Source organism: Hemibagrus wyckioides, linkage group LG04 (genome assembly GCF_019097595.1).
Source record: "Hemibagrus wyckioides isolate EC202008001 linkage group LG04, SWU_Hwy_1.0, whole genome shotgun sequence".
NCBI classification, from domain to species: Eukaryota; Metazoa; Chordata; class Actinopteri; order Siluriformes; family Bagridae; genus Hemibagrus; species Hemibagrus wyckioides.
In genome coordinates this window covers 8,931,354-8,943,424 of record NC_080713.1, presented here as the reverse complement: position 1 = coordinate 8,943,424, position 12,071 = coordinate 8,931,354, and the positions used below count along the sequence as shown (strand labels likewise).

Below are 12,071 nucleotides of genomic sequence, written 5' to 3'. Positions count from 1 at the left end.
GAGCAATGGAAGAAGGTGGCCTGGTCTGATGAATCATGTTTTCTTTTACATCACGTGGATGGCCGGGTTCGTGTGCTTGGCGGATGCACTATGGGAAGAAGGCAAGCCGACTGAGGCAGTGTCATGCTTGTTTTGCTGGGAAACCTTGGGTCCTTGGTATTCCCTGATGGCTGTGGCCTCTTTCAGCAGGATAATGCACCATGCCACAGTGCAAAAATGGTTCAGGAATGGTTTGATGAGCACAACAACGAGTTTGAGGTGTTGACTTGGCCTCCAAATTCCCCAGATCTAAATCCAATTGACCATCTGTGGGATGTGCTGAACAAACAAGTCCAGTCCATGGAGGACCCACTTCACAACTTAGAGGCCTTGACGGGTCAGGGCTGTTTTTTTTTTTTTTTTTACAGCAAAAGGGGGACCAACACAATATTAGGCAGGTGGTCATAATGCTGTGCCTGATCAGTGTATGTTCATCTGACCTTTGTCTTGTAATATCACTTCTAGAACTGAAGGTGGCAGTGAAGATCCTCTCACTATTAAAAATCTACAGGAAGTGTTATCTTTTTCTCCTGCTGTCAATAAAAAAATAGGACGGAAAAAAATGCAATAGGGTGCGTCCTAAATCAATGTAGTTGCGCGAGCGTGCTCGCCTATTATTCCCACATTCAAATATATTACCGTGTTTAATAAGCGATATAAAATAAATAATACAGAATATAACGTAGTGTTTTCTACTCTAATAAAACTTTATTATGTCTTCTGCTACACTCAAGGGTCTTCAGAAAATATTCATGTCAAACGTTTTGGTATGCAAATTAGACTCGGACACCGCTGAAAAGTGTTAACGAGTCTGACTTGCAGCACAGAAGTACGTAGGGAGCTATAGATTGTGGTTTGGACGCGCCCCTGTAGTTCATGTGGCGCGCGCATGGAAACGACAAATTAACGTGTAGCACTGTGGCCATTAAACTAAAAAGTAGTTTCTTTCCAAAAAAAAAAACTGCATGCTTTTATCTGTCTAAACAGTATTGTGCAAAACTAAACCGACAGTATTTATTTTTATACAGAGAATAACAGGTCAGTTGCTATTTGAGGCTAGCCGCTATTTAGCATCTTCTTGTTTAGCCCCTTAGCCAAGCTAGCTAGCTCTGGGAAGTAAACACCGGGACAGGTGAGGTGTTTTATACTCAGGTTGGGAAAATATGGTTTTGTTAAAAAGTTTGCCTCCTCCTGCTGAGGGAGTTCGGCATCAGCAGGCAGAGACTACAGCGGTTTTAGACGGTAAAGGAATCGGCACTGGGACGCTGTATGTGGCCGAGTCGTAAGTGCCTTCAACATTACCTTTTAATAACAATGCGTTGTTGTTGTTTTGTTTTATTAATGTGTGTGTGTGAATGAGTGGCTTTCATTTATCTCTCTTTGATACAGACATTTATGTTGTTCTGCCCAAGCTCTTTAAACGTATAGTTCCACCAAAATGAAGTGCACACACAGTTTACCTTAAATGTAATCGGTCGGCCAAAATTTATTCCTCGTGCGAAGTTTGTTGCTTACAAATAAACGGGAGGCTTATAGACATCAGTTTAGCTCAAGCTGAAGGACTCGGCCTAAATGTTTTGTAAAATATTATAATTTTATAGTTATACACTGATCAGGCATAACATTATGACCACCTGCTTGGCCCCCCTTTTGCTGCCAAAACAGCCCTGACCCGTCATGCACTGTGTATTCTGACACCTTTCTATCAGAACCAGCATTAACTTCTTCAGCAATTTGAGCAACAGTAGCTCGTCTGTTGGATCGGATCACACGGGCCAGCCTTCACTCCCCACATGCATCAATGAGCCTTGGTCACCCATGACCCTGTCACCGGTTCACCACTGTTCCTTCCTTGGACCACTTTTGATAGATACTGACCACTGCAGACCGGGAACACCCCACAAGAACTGCGGTTTTGGAGATGCTCTGATCCAGTGGTCTAGCCATCACAACTTGGCCCTTCATCAAACTCGCTCAAATCCTTACTCTTGCCCATTTTTCCTGCTTCTAACACATCAATTTGTGAAACAGAATGTTCACTTGCTCCCTAATATATCCCACCCACTAACAGGTGCCATGATGAGATCATCAGTCTTATTCACTTCACCTGTAACTGCTCATAATGTTATGCCTGATCAGTGTATATACCAGGAGTGTATCAGTATGCGGTTATATGAATATGTGTAGTGAGTGTGTCGTAAATCAGAAAGGTTTATTGTTTGGTTGTTTTAAAATGGATTAAAGCCCTAACAGTACCACCTGAGGTGGAAATGTCAGCACTTTTTTACCTTGGTGTATGACTTCTGGCTCAGACATGTCCTCAATCTCAGCTACATCACTGGAGTCTATATTCTGCCTTCGGTTTTAGCTCTGAGATTGTTGAGATGGTTTTAGTCGTAAGAAAATGGACTATGTTAGAAAACTTGGTGTTTTATTTTAAGTTTTGTGTCATCAGCGACAAGTAGTGTATTTAGCCATTCTGAAAGATGATCTAAAATGCAAAATTCCCCATTTATATTTGATGTAGAAGGCATGTTTATATTGGTGATCTCCATGATTTTTTAATGCCTACACACCCCCAACTAGAAGAAATCGAAGTTTAGTTCCTCACTAGAAGAAATTGTAGTATTTTTCAAGTGCATCCAGCTTGTAATCACGATTTTTCAGATAATTACTTGGAGGCAGCATTAAGTGAGCTCAACTTGAGATTTTTGTTTTATTCCAGTCAGCAAAATTTATTTAGTTATGTTTCCCAAAATCTAGACTTCTAGCACATACGTATATTCTAAAACGTGTAGTCTGCCTTTTATTTGTAGCATCCCATTTAATGTATTCAAATCTCAAATATCTCTGTTAACAAACATTGGGCCGAGGAAGAACACATAAAGAAGATAGTAGTCCTTTGCCTATACACAAATATCTAATTTCTTAAAAACACTCGTCACCCTGAAGGGTGTGATGATTCTCTGGCTCTTACTGATATTATCTTTTCCTGTTATGTCTTCAGTTTTAGGCAGATTAATTGATTGGAGAGTATCACATAAGGTTCACTTGGTTTCTGTTTCGTTCACGTTTTGTTTTTGCATATGCAGTGGAAAATTGCCATCGGTGAGATCTCTGAACGAGTCGATGGGGTTTGTTGTAGTGTGTACAATGCTTTAGAAATATAGCTTGTACAGAGATATCCTGGGGCTGTAATCTTTATTTACATGTTAGCACAGTGCAAAACGAGAGTAGCAAATCTTCCACAGCAAGCAGGAGAAAGGGAGAACATTGTGTAAATCAGATTTGTGAAAGTGTCTGGTTGTTGTCCCTAGTCATAATAACTGTAGCATAAGATCCAGTAACAGAACTTGCGTGCTTTCTTGTCAGGTGCCTGTCATGGTTCAATGGCTCAGGAATGGGTTTCTCGCTGGAGTATCCCTCCATCAGTCTGCACGCCATCTCTCGAGACCTGAGTGCTTATCCACAGGAGCATCTGTACGTGATGGTTAACAAAAAACTGAACGGTAGGCAAATTAATGTCACTTTTTCAATATACACTATATTGCCAAAATCATTGAATTCAATTGTTGTTTTTCAGGGGTTGGGCTTGGCCCCTTAGATCCAGTGAAAGGAACTCTTAATGCTTCAGAATACCAAGACATACCAAGATGAATTAGAGCAGAGACTGCAAGCCAGGCTAAAACTGCACATAAATGTAATATTCAACTCTAATGTATGTTCAACTCTTCTGGGAAGGCTTTCCACAAGGTTTAGGAGTGTGTTAATGGGAATCTTTGACCATTCCTCTAGAAGAGCATTTGTGAGGTCAGGTTGATGTTGGACGAGAAGGTCTGGCTCGCAGTCTCCGCTCTAATTCATCCCAAAGGTGTTCTATCAGGTTGAGGTGATAGAACTCTCAGGTCAGTCAAGTTCCTCCACACCAAACTCACTCATCCATGTCGTTATGGACCTTGCTTTGGTGTGCTGTCATGTTGGAACAGGAAGGGGTCATCCCCAAACTGTTCCCACAAAGCTGGGAGAATGAAATTGTCCAAAATGTCTTGGTATGCTGAAGCGTTAAGAGTTCCTTTCACTGGAACTAAGGGGTCAAGCTCAACCCCTGGAAAACAACACCTGAATTCAGTGATTTGGAGGGGTGTCCTAAAACTTCTGGTGTAGGGTCAGATTTTTTAGAAATGTGTTTGTTAAATCAAGCAAAAAACAAATATTTTGTTAAATATTGTATTTGTGCCAGGTTTAATGGACAGATTAGTGTTTGTTTTAGAAAGCAATACTTTTGTATACACTACTCACAAAAAGTTAAGGATATTTGGCTTTTGGGTGAAATTTATGGAAAATGTAAAAAGTTCACGCTACAGTGATATATCATGAAAGTAGGGCATTTAAGTAGAAGCATGCAATGGTGATTTCCTCATGTCGGACAATTTATTGAAGCAAAAGCCAACAACAGTGGTGGGTATACCACAACAAAAAATGTCTCAATAATTTGTCATGTGCCCTTGACCATCAATTACAGCTTGACAACGACGTCTCATGCTGTTCACGAGTTGACTTATCGTCTGCTGAGGCATGACATTCCACTCTTCTTGAAGGGCGGTCCTCAGGTCATTGAGGTTCTGGGGTGCAGGGTTACAAGCCTCTATACGGCAACTCAGCTGATCCCATAGGTTTTCTATGGGATTCAGGTCTGGAGAAAGTGCAGGCCACTCCATTTGAGGTACCCCAGCCTCCAGCAGCCGTTCCCTAATGATGCGACCTCGATGATCTGGAGCATTGTCGTCCATGAAGATGAAATTAGGCCTGTGTTGTTCATGCAGGGGCACAATGACTGGATTAATGATGTTATTCAGGTAGTATTGGCTTGTCACTGTACCATTCAGAAGATGTAGGGCAGTTCTGTATTGAGTAGACTGTCCAGACTGTAACGCCACCACAACAGTGGCTGATGCATAGTGCTCTCCTTGACGTCTCCAGCATCGTTGGCGGCCATCATTTCTGCTCAGCGTGAATCGACTTTTATCAGAGAACAGCACTGAGGCCCACTGGTCCCTCATCCAGCGTAAATGATCCCTGGCCTGATGCCTGTGGTGTGGTCAGGTACCCTTGCAGGTCATCTAGCACGCAGACCACGCTGATGTAAACGGTTTTGAGTGGTCTGACGTGACACTTGGGTGCCTCTCACCTCCCTTAAATGTGCCTGGAGTTGAGTGGCATTCATCATCCGGTTCCGCAGGGCACTGTTCACAATGAAGCGGTCATCAACGTGGCATGTGGTCTACTTCTGTGCCTTTCTGTGACTCTTCCAGTCTCTCTGTATCTCTGTCACAACCTGCTGATGACACTCTGTGACACTCTAAGCTCAGTGGCCACTTCCCTCTGAGAACATCCTGTTTGAAGCCTCACAATGGCGAGGTACTGTTGATCAATTGTTAAGTGTGGTCGTGGTCTCATGATGTCAAAATGTGAACAGCATGATGAAGTGGACTGTTTAAATACCAATTCTAATTGAACCAGAAAATTTATTGGTCGATTCATGGATCAAACTCCAGTTGTGAATTTTGCCGTTAAGCACCTTGTTAGAGAACAGCAAGTTATGCAAAAAGTACTGAAACACTGAACAGTTGGACATGTGCATTCAAAAGTGTAGAGAAGGTCAAATTAAGTTCACCTGTAAAGGTTATAGTGCATTTTAGGTGCATCCTGAAATTTCACCCGAAAGCCGAATAGCCTTAACTTTTTGTGAGTAGTGTAGGTCATTTAGTAGACAGTTAATAATTAACCTCAACAATTTAGGCTTTACTTGCTTGAAGTTTTAAAATCTGAATGATTAAACTAGCAGATGAAAATGAGGCTGAGATGCGGGAGAAAACTCCGGATGATGAAGGCGAAGAGGACAGCGACGATGACGACGACGAAGGCGGGGATGAAGATGAGGTCATCACAGAAATCCGATTTGTGCCCACTGATAAAGCAGCTTGTGAGTGTGTGCACCTTTGACTGATGCTTTGTTTTTCAGCTGAAGCTTTTTCATGCACAGCACCATGTTTCATGAAGCTGCACATTGTGAACCATGAGGTTTGATTAGGGCACAGGAAGTGGTCAGAAAAGCATTAAATGCCACAAACACAGAGTCATGGCATCTGCACACTAAAGTTTAACATCATCCAAGAATGGAATAAAGTGATGTAGTGTGAGAGAGGGATACGTTTTTTTGTTATGTTTTCTTTTAGCTTGGGTATTTGGTACATTCTGAATAGTCTGCGTCAGTGACACTGGAGACTGTTTTGTTTGGATAACAAACCCTTGAAGCTTGTCGGATAAGTAGCTGTTGCTTAACACTCATTACACTAATATTAATGCTAATACACTACACTAATAGCTGGTGATTAACTCTGTGGGTGCAGTTTATTTTCCTGTCTGAATACATTTGATTTCAGTTTATCAAATTGGCAGGTAGGGCTAAACTAAACTGTGTTATGTGCTGCAGTGGAGTCCATGTTTTCCGCCATGTGTGACTGCCAGGCCTTGCACCCTGACCCTGAGGACGCAGACTCTGACAATGAGGAGTTTGAAGGGGAGGAGTATGAAGAGGAAGAGGAGGAGACTGGTAAATAGTCTGTTTTTAAAATGAGTTCAAAATTTTTAGCTACAGAGTCAAGTTCGCTCACTGTTGTGCGTTCTCTTTCCCATTCACGTCAAGGCCAGGTTGACGTACCCACCTTCTACACATATGAGGAAGGTTTGTCACACCTGACCGCAGAGGGCCAGGCCACGCTGCAGAGACTGGAAGGGATGCTCGCTCAGTCAGTCACGCAACAGTTTCACATGGCTGGAGTTCGCACAGATGAGCCGTCAGCTGAGTTTGAAGGTCTTACATTTTTCCGGTTTGTTTTTAAGTTGCAAGTAGAATGTGAAAAGTAAACTAAATCAAGAATTTTCAGCATTAATAGCATCAAAGTAAGTAACCACAAGGTGTCAGTATAAGGCTAAAGCCCAGTGATGAGGCTGATTGTAAATGCGTCTCAATTTTTCTTAACCCAAATGAAGTCTTAATAAATGACCCAAAATTATCTAAATTACACAGCTGAACCTTCAGACACCATCTACAAATCTATATAATCTTATTTTTAACAAAGTGATGTTATAAACTGGGCAAGTGATAGCTTAGTGGTTAAGGCATTAGCCCATTTATCAGGTGGTTGTGAGTTTGAATCCCAGCACCACCAAGCTGCCACATCTGGGCCCCTGAGCAAGGCCCTTAACCCTCAATTGCTCAGTTGTATAAAATGAAATAAAATGTAAGTCACTCTGGATAAGGGTGCCATAAATGTATAGATCTTTAAAGTGAATCTAAATGATGATCCACATAACAACCAGAACTCTGGTACAATTCTGTCTTTGAATTAGCAGGACAAGTGGTTTCAGTTGTCCAAGACACATTCATAAAAGTACAGTACAGAAGTATTGTTCATGATTATAGATTACATTAATGTGAAAGCAGTGAATGATTAAGAAAAAATTACTGGGTGAGCTAGACTTGTATCTGTTAGCTATACACCGATCAGGCATAACATTATGAGCAGTTACAGGTGACGTGAATAACACTGATTATCATGGCACCTGTTAGTGGGTGGGATATATTAGGCAGCAAGTGAACATTTTGTCCTCAAAGTTGATGTTAGAAGCAGGAAAAATGGACAAGAGTAAGGATTTGAGCGAGTTTGACGAAGGGCCAGATTGTGATGGCTAGACGACTGGATCAGAGCATCTCCAAAACTGCAGCTCTTGTGGGGTGTTCCCGGTCTGCAGTGGTCAGTATCTATCAAAAGTGGTCTAAGGAAAGAACAGTGGTGAACATGGTGGCAGGGTCATGTGTGGCCAAGGCTTATTGATGCACATGGGTAGCGAAGGCTGGCCCGTGGGATCTGATCCAACAGACGAGCTACTGTTGCTCAAACTGCTGAAGAGGTTAATGCTGGTTCTGATAGAAGGGTGTCAGAATACACAGTGCATGATGGGTCAGAGCTGTTTTGGGGACCAACACAATATTATGTAGGTGGTCATAATGTTATGTCTGGTCAGTGTAATCAGCTTCTACATTTGGGTAATTGGGACATCGTGTGATTTTGATTTTCCATTGATTTAATCATTTAAGTTCTACAGATGTTAGTTAATGGAAAAAGAGAGAACCATTTGCCTGTTGACGAAGTATATTTTGACTCTCCCATATTCCAGTCAAAACTCTACAAATAATCTCTGATCTTCTGTCTTATTTGTTCTCCAGATGGAATGGAAGTCGACCCAAATTCCGCAGTAGCTGGACAGTTTGATGATGCTGATGTTGATCACTGGTAAATAATATCGTTATTTACACCTTCATCCCACTTTAATTAGTATGTTTGCGTGAGTCAGCTAGAAGTTATATTTTTTTGCAGTTAAATCTCGAGTTCCAGTTAAGATTTGCACTTCAGGTTTATCTTCAGTTTCTGGATGCTGGACATTGTGCAGTTGTTTCATTTGTGGAATTGTCGTTTTTTTGGGTGTACTGTTATAAAAATGTGCAAAATCGTATGAGATTGATCAGGTGTCTACAAACACTTAAACGTGGTGGTGGTAGCATCATCACTGGGGAACTGGTCAGTGTTAAAGGCAAGATAGATTGACCCAAGCCTTAAAGAAAAAGCCTATTCTAATCTAGAAGAGACTTGAGATTTAATATCCAATAGGACAAGAGCTCTGAGCACACTGCCAAAGCTGTAGTGGAGTGGTTCAGAACTAAATGTGTGGGAATGGTGCAGTCAGTCAAGCCCTCAATTCAATTAAGACTGTAATTGGTTTTCTGCAGATGCAGTACACTTCACAGCTGCTAACCGAAGCACTTAAGGGCCTCTGAGTGACCGGGACGCGTTCAGCAAGCCGTCTTCTCCAGTCTGCGCCTTATGTTAAGTGGAGCTGCTGGATTTCAACACAGGTTTCCCCCAATGCCAGCTCTGTTTCTGTGTTACGTTTTGTATTCGTCTTTCAGACCAAAATAAAGTGCTCTCTGAAAACTGTCATTTGTATTAAATGTCATGAAAATAAAATGTTCTTTTTTTTTTTTTGTATAAAGCTCTTGTAAAAGATTGTCTTTTAGTCTTGTTTTTTCATTTTTTCCATTGTGTCAGTTTAAACGCAAGCCCTTTCCTGTGGTGACTGTAGTTTTTTTTTGTGTTTTTAGCACCTTTTTTTGCAGGTGGCTTTGATTTTAGTGTTTTGCACCAAGGTTATCAGCTGGGCAAAGTTTGCTCCTCGTGTTCACGGCACACTGCTCAGTAAATCATTCATGAGCTTCTCTCCAATTCTCTACTGGCAGGCTGAGTGTGTGTGTGTGTGCCTGCTGATCAGAACCTGATCTCAAACTGAATTGATTACTTAAAGAACTGCTGAGTCGTCGACTTTACAAGATTTCACCAAAGTGTGATTGTCTGTTCATGTTTTGTTTAGGAGTTTTTGTCAGTGTTTAAAAGCTGCAAACGTTCCCATCTTATATTATGTATATTAAACTTGTGCTCTTAGTAATGTTTCATATCTTAATAATTACATAACCTTATTTTTTTTCCTTACAGCTTATAACATTATTGTGTAAATAAGCATGACTGTGTTCATCCGAAATACTGTGATACTACCGGCTGTTTTCCCCCATACATACACTATATTGCCAAAAGTTTTGGGGCGTCTGCCTTTACATGCACATGAATGTAATATGGAGTTGACCCGCCCTTTGCAGCTATAACAGCTTCAACTCTTCTGGGAAGGTTTTCCTCAAGGTTTAGGAGTGTGTTTATGGGAATTTTTGACCGTTCCTCTAGAAACACAGTTGTGAGGTCAGGCACTGATGTTGGACGAGAAGGTCTGTCTCCGCTCTAATTCATCCCAAATGTGTTCAGGTCAGGACTCTGCAGGCCAGTCAAGTTCCTCCACACCAAACTCACTCATCCATGTTTTTATGGTCCTTCCTTTGTGCACTGGTGTGCAGTCATGATGGAACAGGAAGGGGTCATCCCCAAACTGTTCCCACAAAGTTGGGAGCATGAAATTGTCCAAAATGTCTTGGTATGCTGAAGCGTTAAGAGTTCCTTTCACTGGAACTAAGGGGCCAAACCGAACCCCCTGAAAAACAACACCTGAATTCAATGATTTGAATGAGTGTCCCAAAACGTTTGGAAATATAGTGTAGCTGTAACTCTATTTTCTTGTTTACATCTTCAACAAGTAAATCATTTGCTCAGGTTTTACCTTTAAAAAACTGCCTTCCACTATTTTTGATTGACAGCATGTCCATGGGTTTTTGTTTATTATTATTTATTATTTTTATTTATTATTATTTATTTGCCATTTTTTGGAAGGAGTCTCCAGTGTTAGCCCTTTATAATAGTCTGACGCTTTATTAACAGGGAAGAGAAAAAGAATAGACTGTTGAGGAAATGACTGTTTATAGCTGCTATAATCCAAGTCACAGAATCTAACTTGTTTTGTAGATTTAAATGTAAAACTTTTAAATGTAACTGGAAACTAAATATATGACATTTCATTACGGAAAAAATAAAATAACATATTTTGTAGTGTAGGAGGTATAAAAAATTTCAGCTCATGCTGTTCTTGGAAAATAAACATTGATCTCTGTCATGTTTTATAGCTCACACTGCACCTGATAATGAGGTCAGGAATCCTAATCCTAATCCTCTGAACGCTTTGATTGTGTAATATTTACAGGTTTACTCCAGAGGCTCTTCATCGTGTAGTCCTTTCCGGTGCGATGAAGTCTCATTAGCTTTTGGCTTTTATTCTAATTGAAGACAAAACAGCTCAGCACAGACCGCTGAGTCAGTGTCAGTGATCTTTCTGCTGCTGCTGAAAGGATTATGTCTAATTACAGCTTACACATGGGAGTAGTGAGACAGGAAGCCAACACGAAGTAATCAGATGGACTGAACATCCTGTTATGCATGGAAACGGACTCTGATCGACGCATCTTCCCGCTGGGGAACCTGTAAATATGCAGCTTTGCTCTCAAGAGGATGTGTCGGCATGGATTGCTTAAAGAAATCAATCGATTTGACACAGATCCTGTACTCAAGCGTGCTTGGTTCTTAGGCGTAAATGACAAGCCGTGCTGTAATGCCTTCGCTTTTTTCGATTGGTTTTAATTAGTGGAAATCAATCTCTCCAGATTCTTCCAGGTTGAAGAAATCATCATGTGATGAAAGAAGAGGAAGAGGCATAAAGGCCACTCTTTAGTTTTGATGATTGATGTACACTATATTGCCAAAGGTTTTGGGACATCACTGAATTCAGGTGTTGTTTTCCAGGGGTTGGGCTCGGCCCCTTAGTTCCAGTGAAAGAAACTCTCAATGCTTCAGCATACCAAGACATTTTGGACAATTTCATGCTCCCAACTTTGTGGGAACAGTTTGGGGATGACCCCTTCCTGTTCCATCATGACTGCACACCAGTGCACAAAGCAAGGTCCATAAAGACATGGATGAGTGAGTTTGGTGTGGAGGAACTTGACCAGCCTGACCTCAACCCGATAGAACACCTTTGGGATGAATTAGAGCGGTTACTGCGAGCCAGACCTTCTCGTCCAACATCAGTGCCTGAACTCACAAAAGCGCTTCTAGAGGAATGGTCAAAAATTCCCATAAACACACTCCTAAACCTTGTGGAAAGCCTTCCCAGAAGAGTTGAAGCTGTTATAGCTGCAAAGGGCAGGTCAACTCCATATTACATTCATGTGCATGTAAAGGCGGACGTCCCAAAACTTTTGGCAGTGTAGTGTATTTGTTGTAGAGATTAGCCATAACATTAAAACCACTATCAGGTGACATGAATAACGTTGATTATCTCTTTACAGAGGCTCCTGTCACAGGGTGGGATATATTAGGCTGCAAGGGAACATAGAGTTCTTGAAGTTGATTTGTTGGAAGCAGGAAAAATGGGCAGGCATAAGGATATGAGACTGTCAAGGGTCAAATTGTGAAGGTTAG

At 41.3% G+C, this 12,071-nt stretch overlaps 1 protein-coding gene across 3 annotated transcripts; it reads left to right on the top strand.

Annotated features, from left to right (window-relative positions):
• Window positions 1–880: 880 nt before the first annotated feature.
• On the top strand, window positions 881–9,168 carry clns1a (chloride channel, nucleotide-sensitive, 1A). 3 transcript variants are annotated; one of them, XM_058387812.1, is made up of 7 exons: window positions 883–1,321; window positions 3,412–3,548; window positions 5,882–6,022; window positions 6,533–6,652; window positions 6,746–6,913; window positions 8,330–8,396; window positions 8,891–9,168. In XM_058387812.1, coding segments are annotated over exons 1-7 (753 nt in total). In that variant the 5' UTR covers window positions 883–1,202; the 3' UTR covers window positions 8,892–9,168. The 3 variants fall into 3 exon arrangements, with proteins under 3 accessions (XP_058243794.1, XP_058243795.1, XP_058243796.1); XM_058387811.1 differs by lacking the exon at window positions 8,891–9,168 and having other exon boundaries at window positions 881–1,321; window positions 8,330–8,400; XM_058387813.1 differs by lacking the exon at window positions 8,891–9,168 and having other exon boundaries at window positions 5,885–6,022; window positions 8,330–8,400.
• Window positions 9,169–12,071: the final 2,903 nt, after the last annotated feature.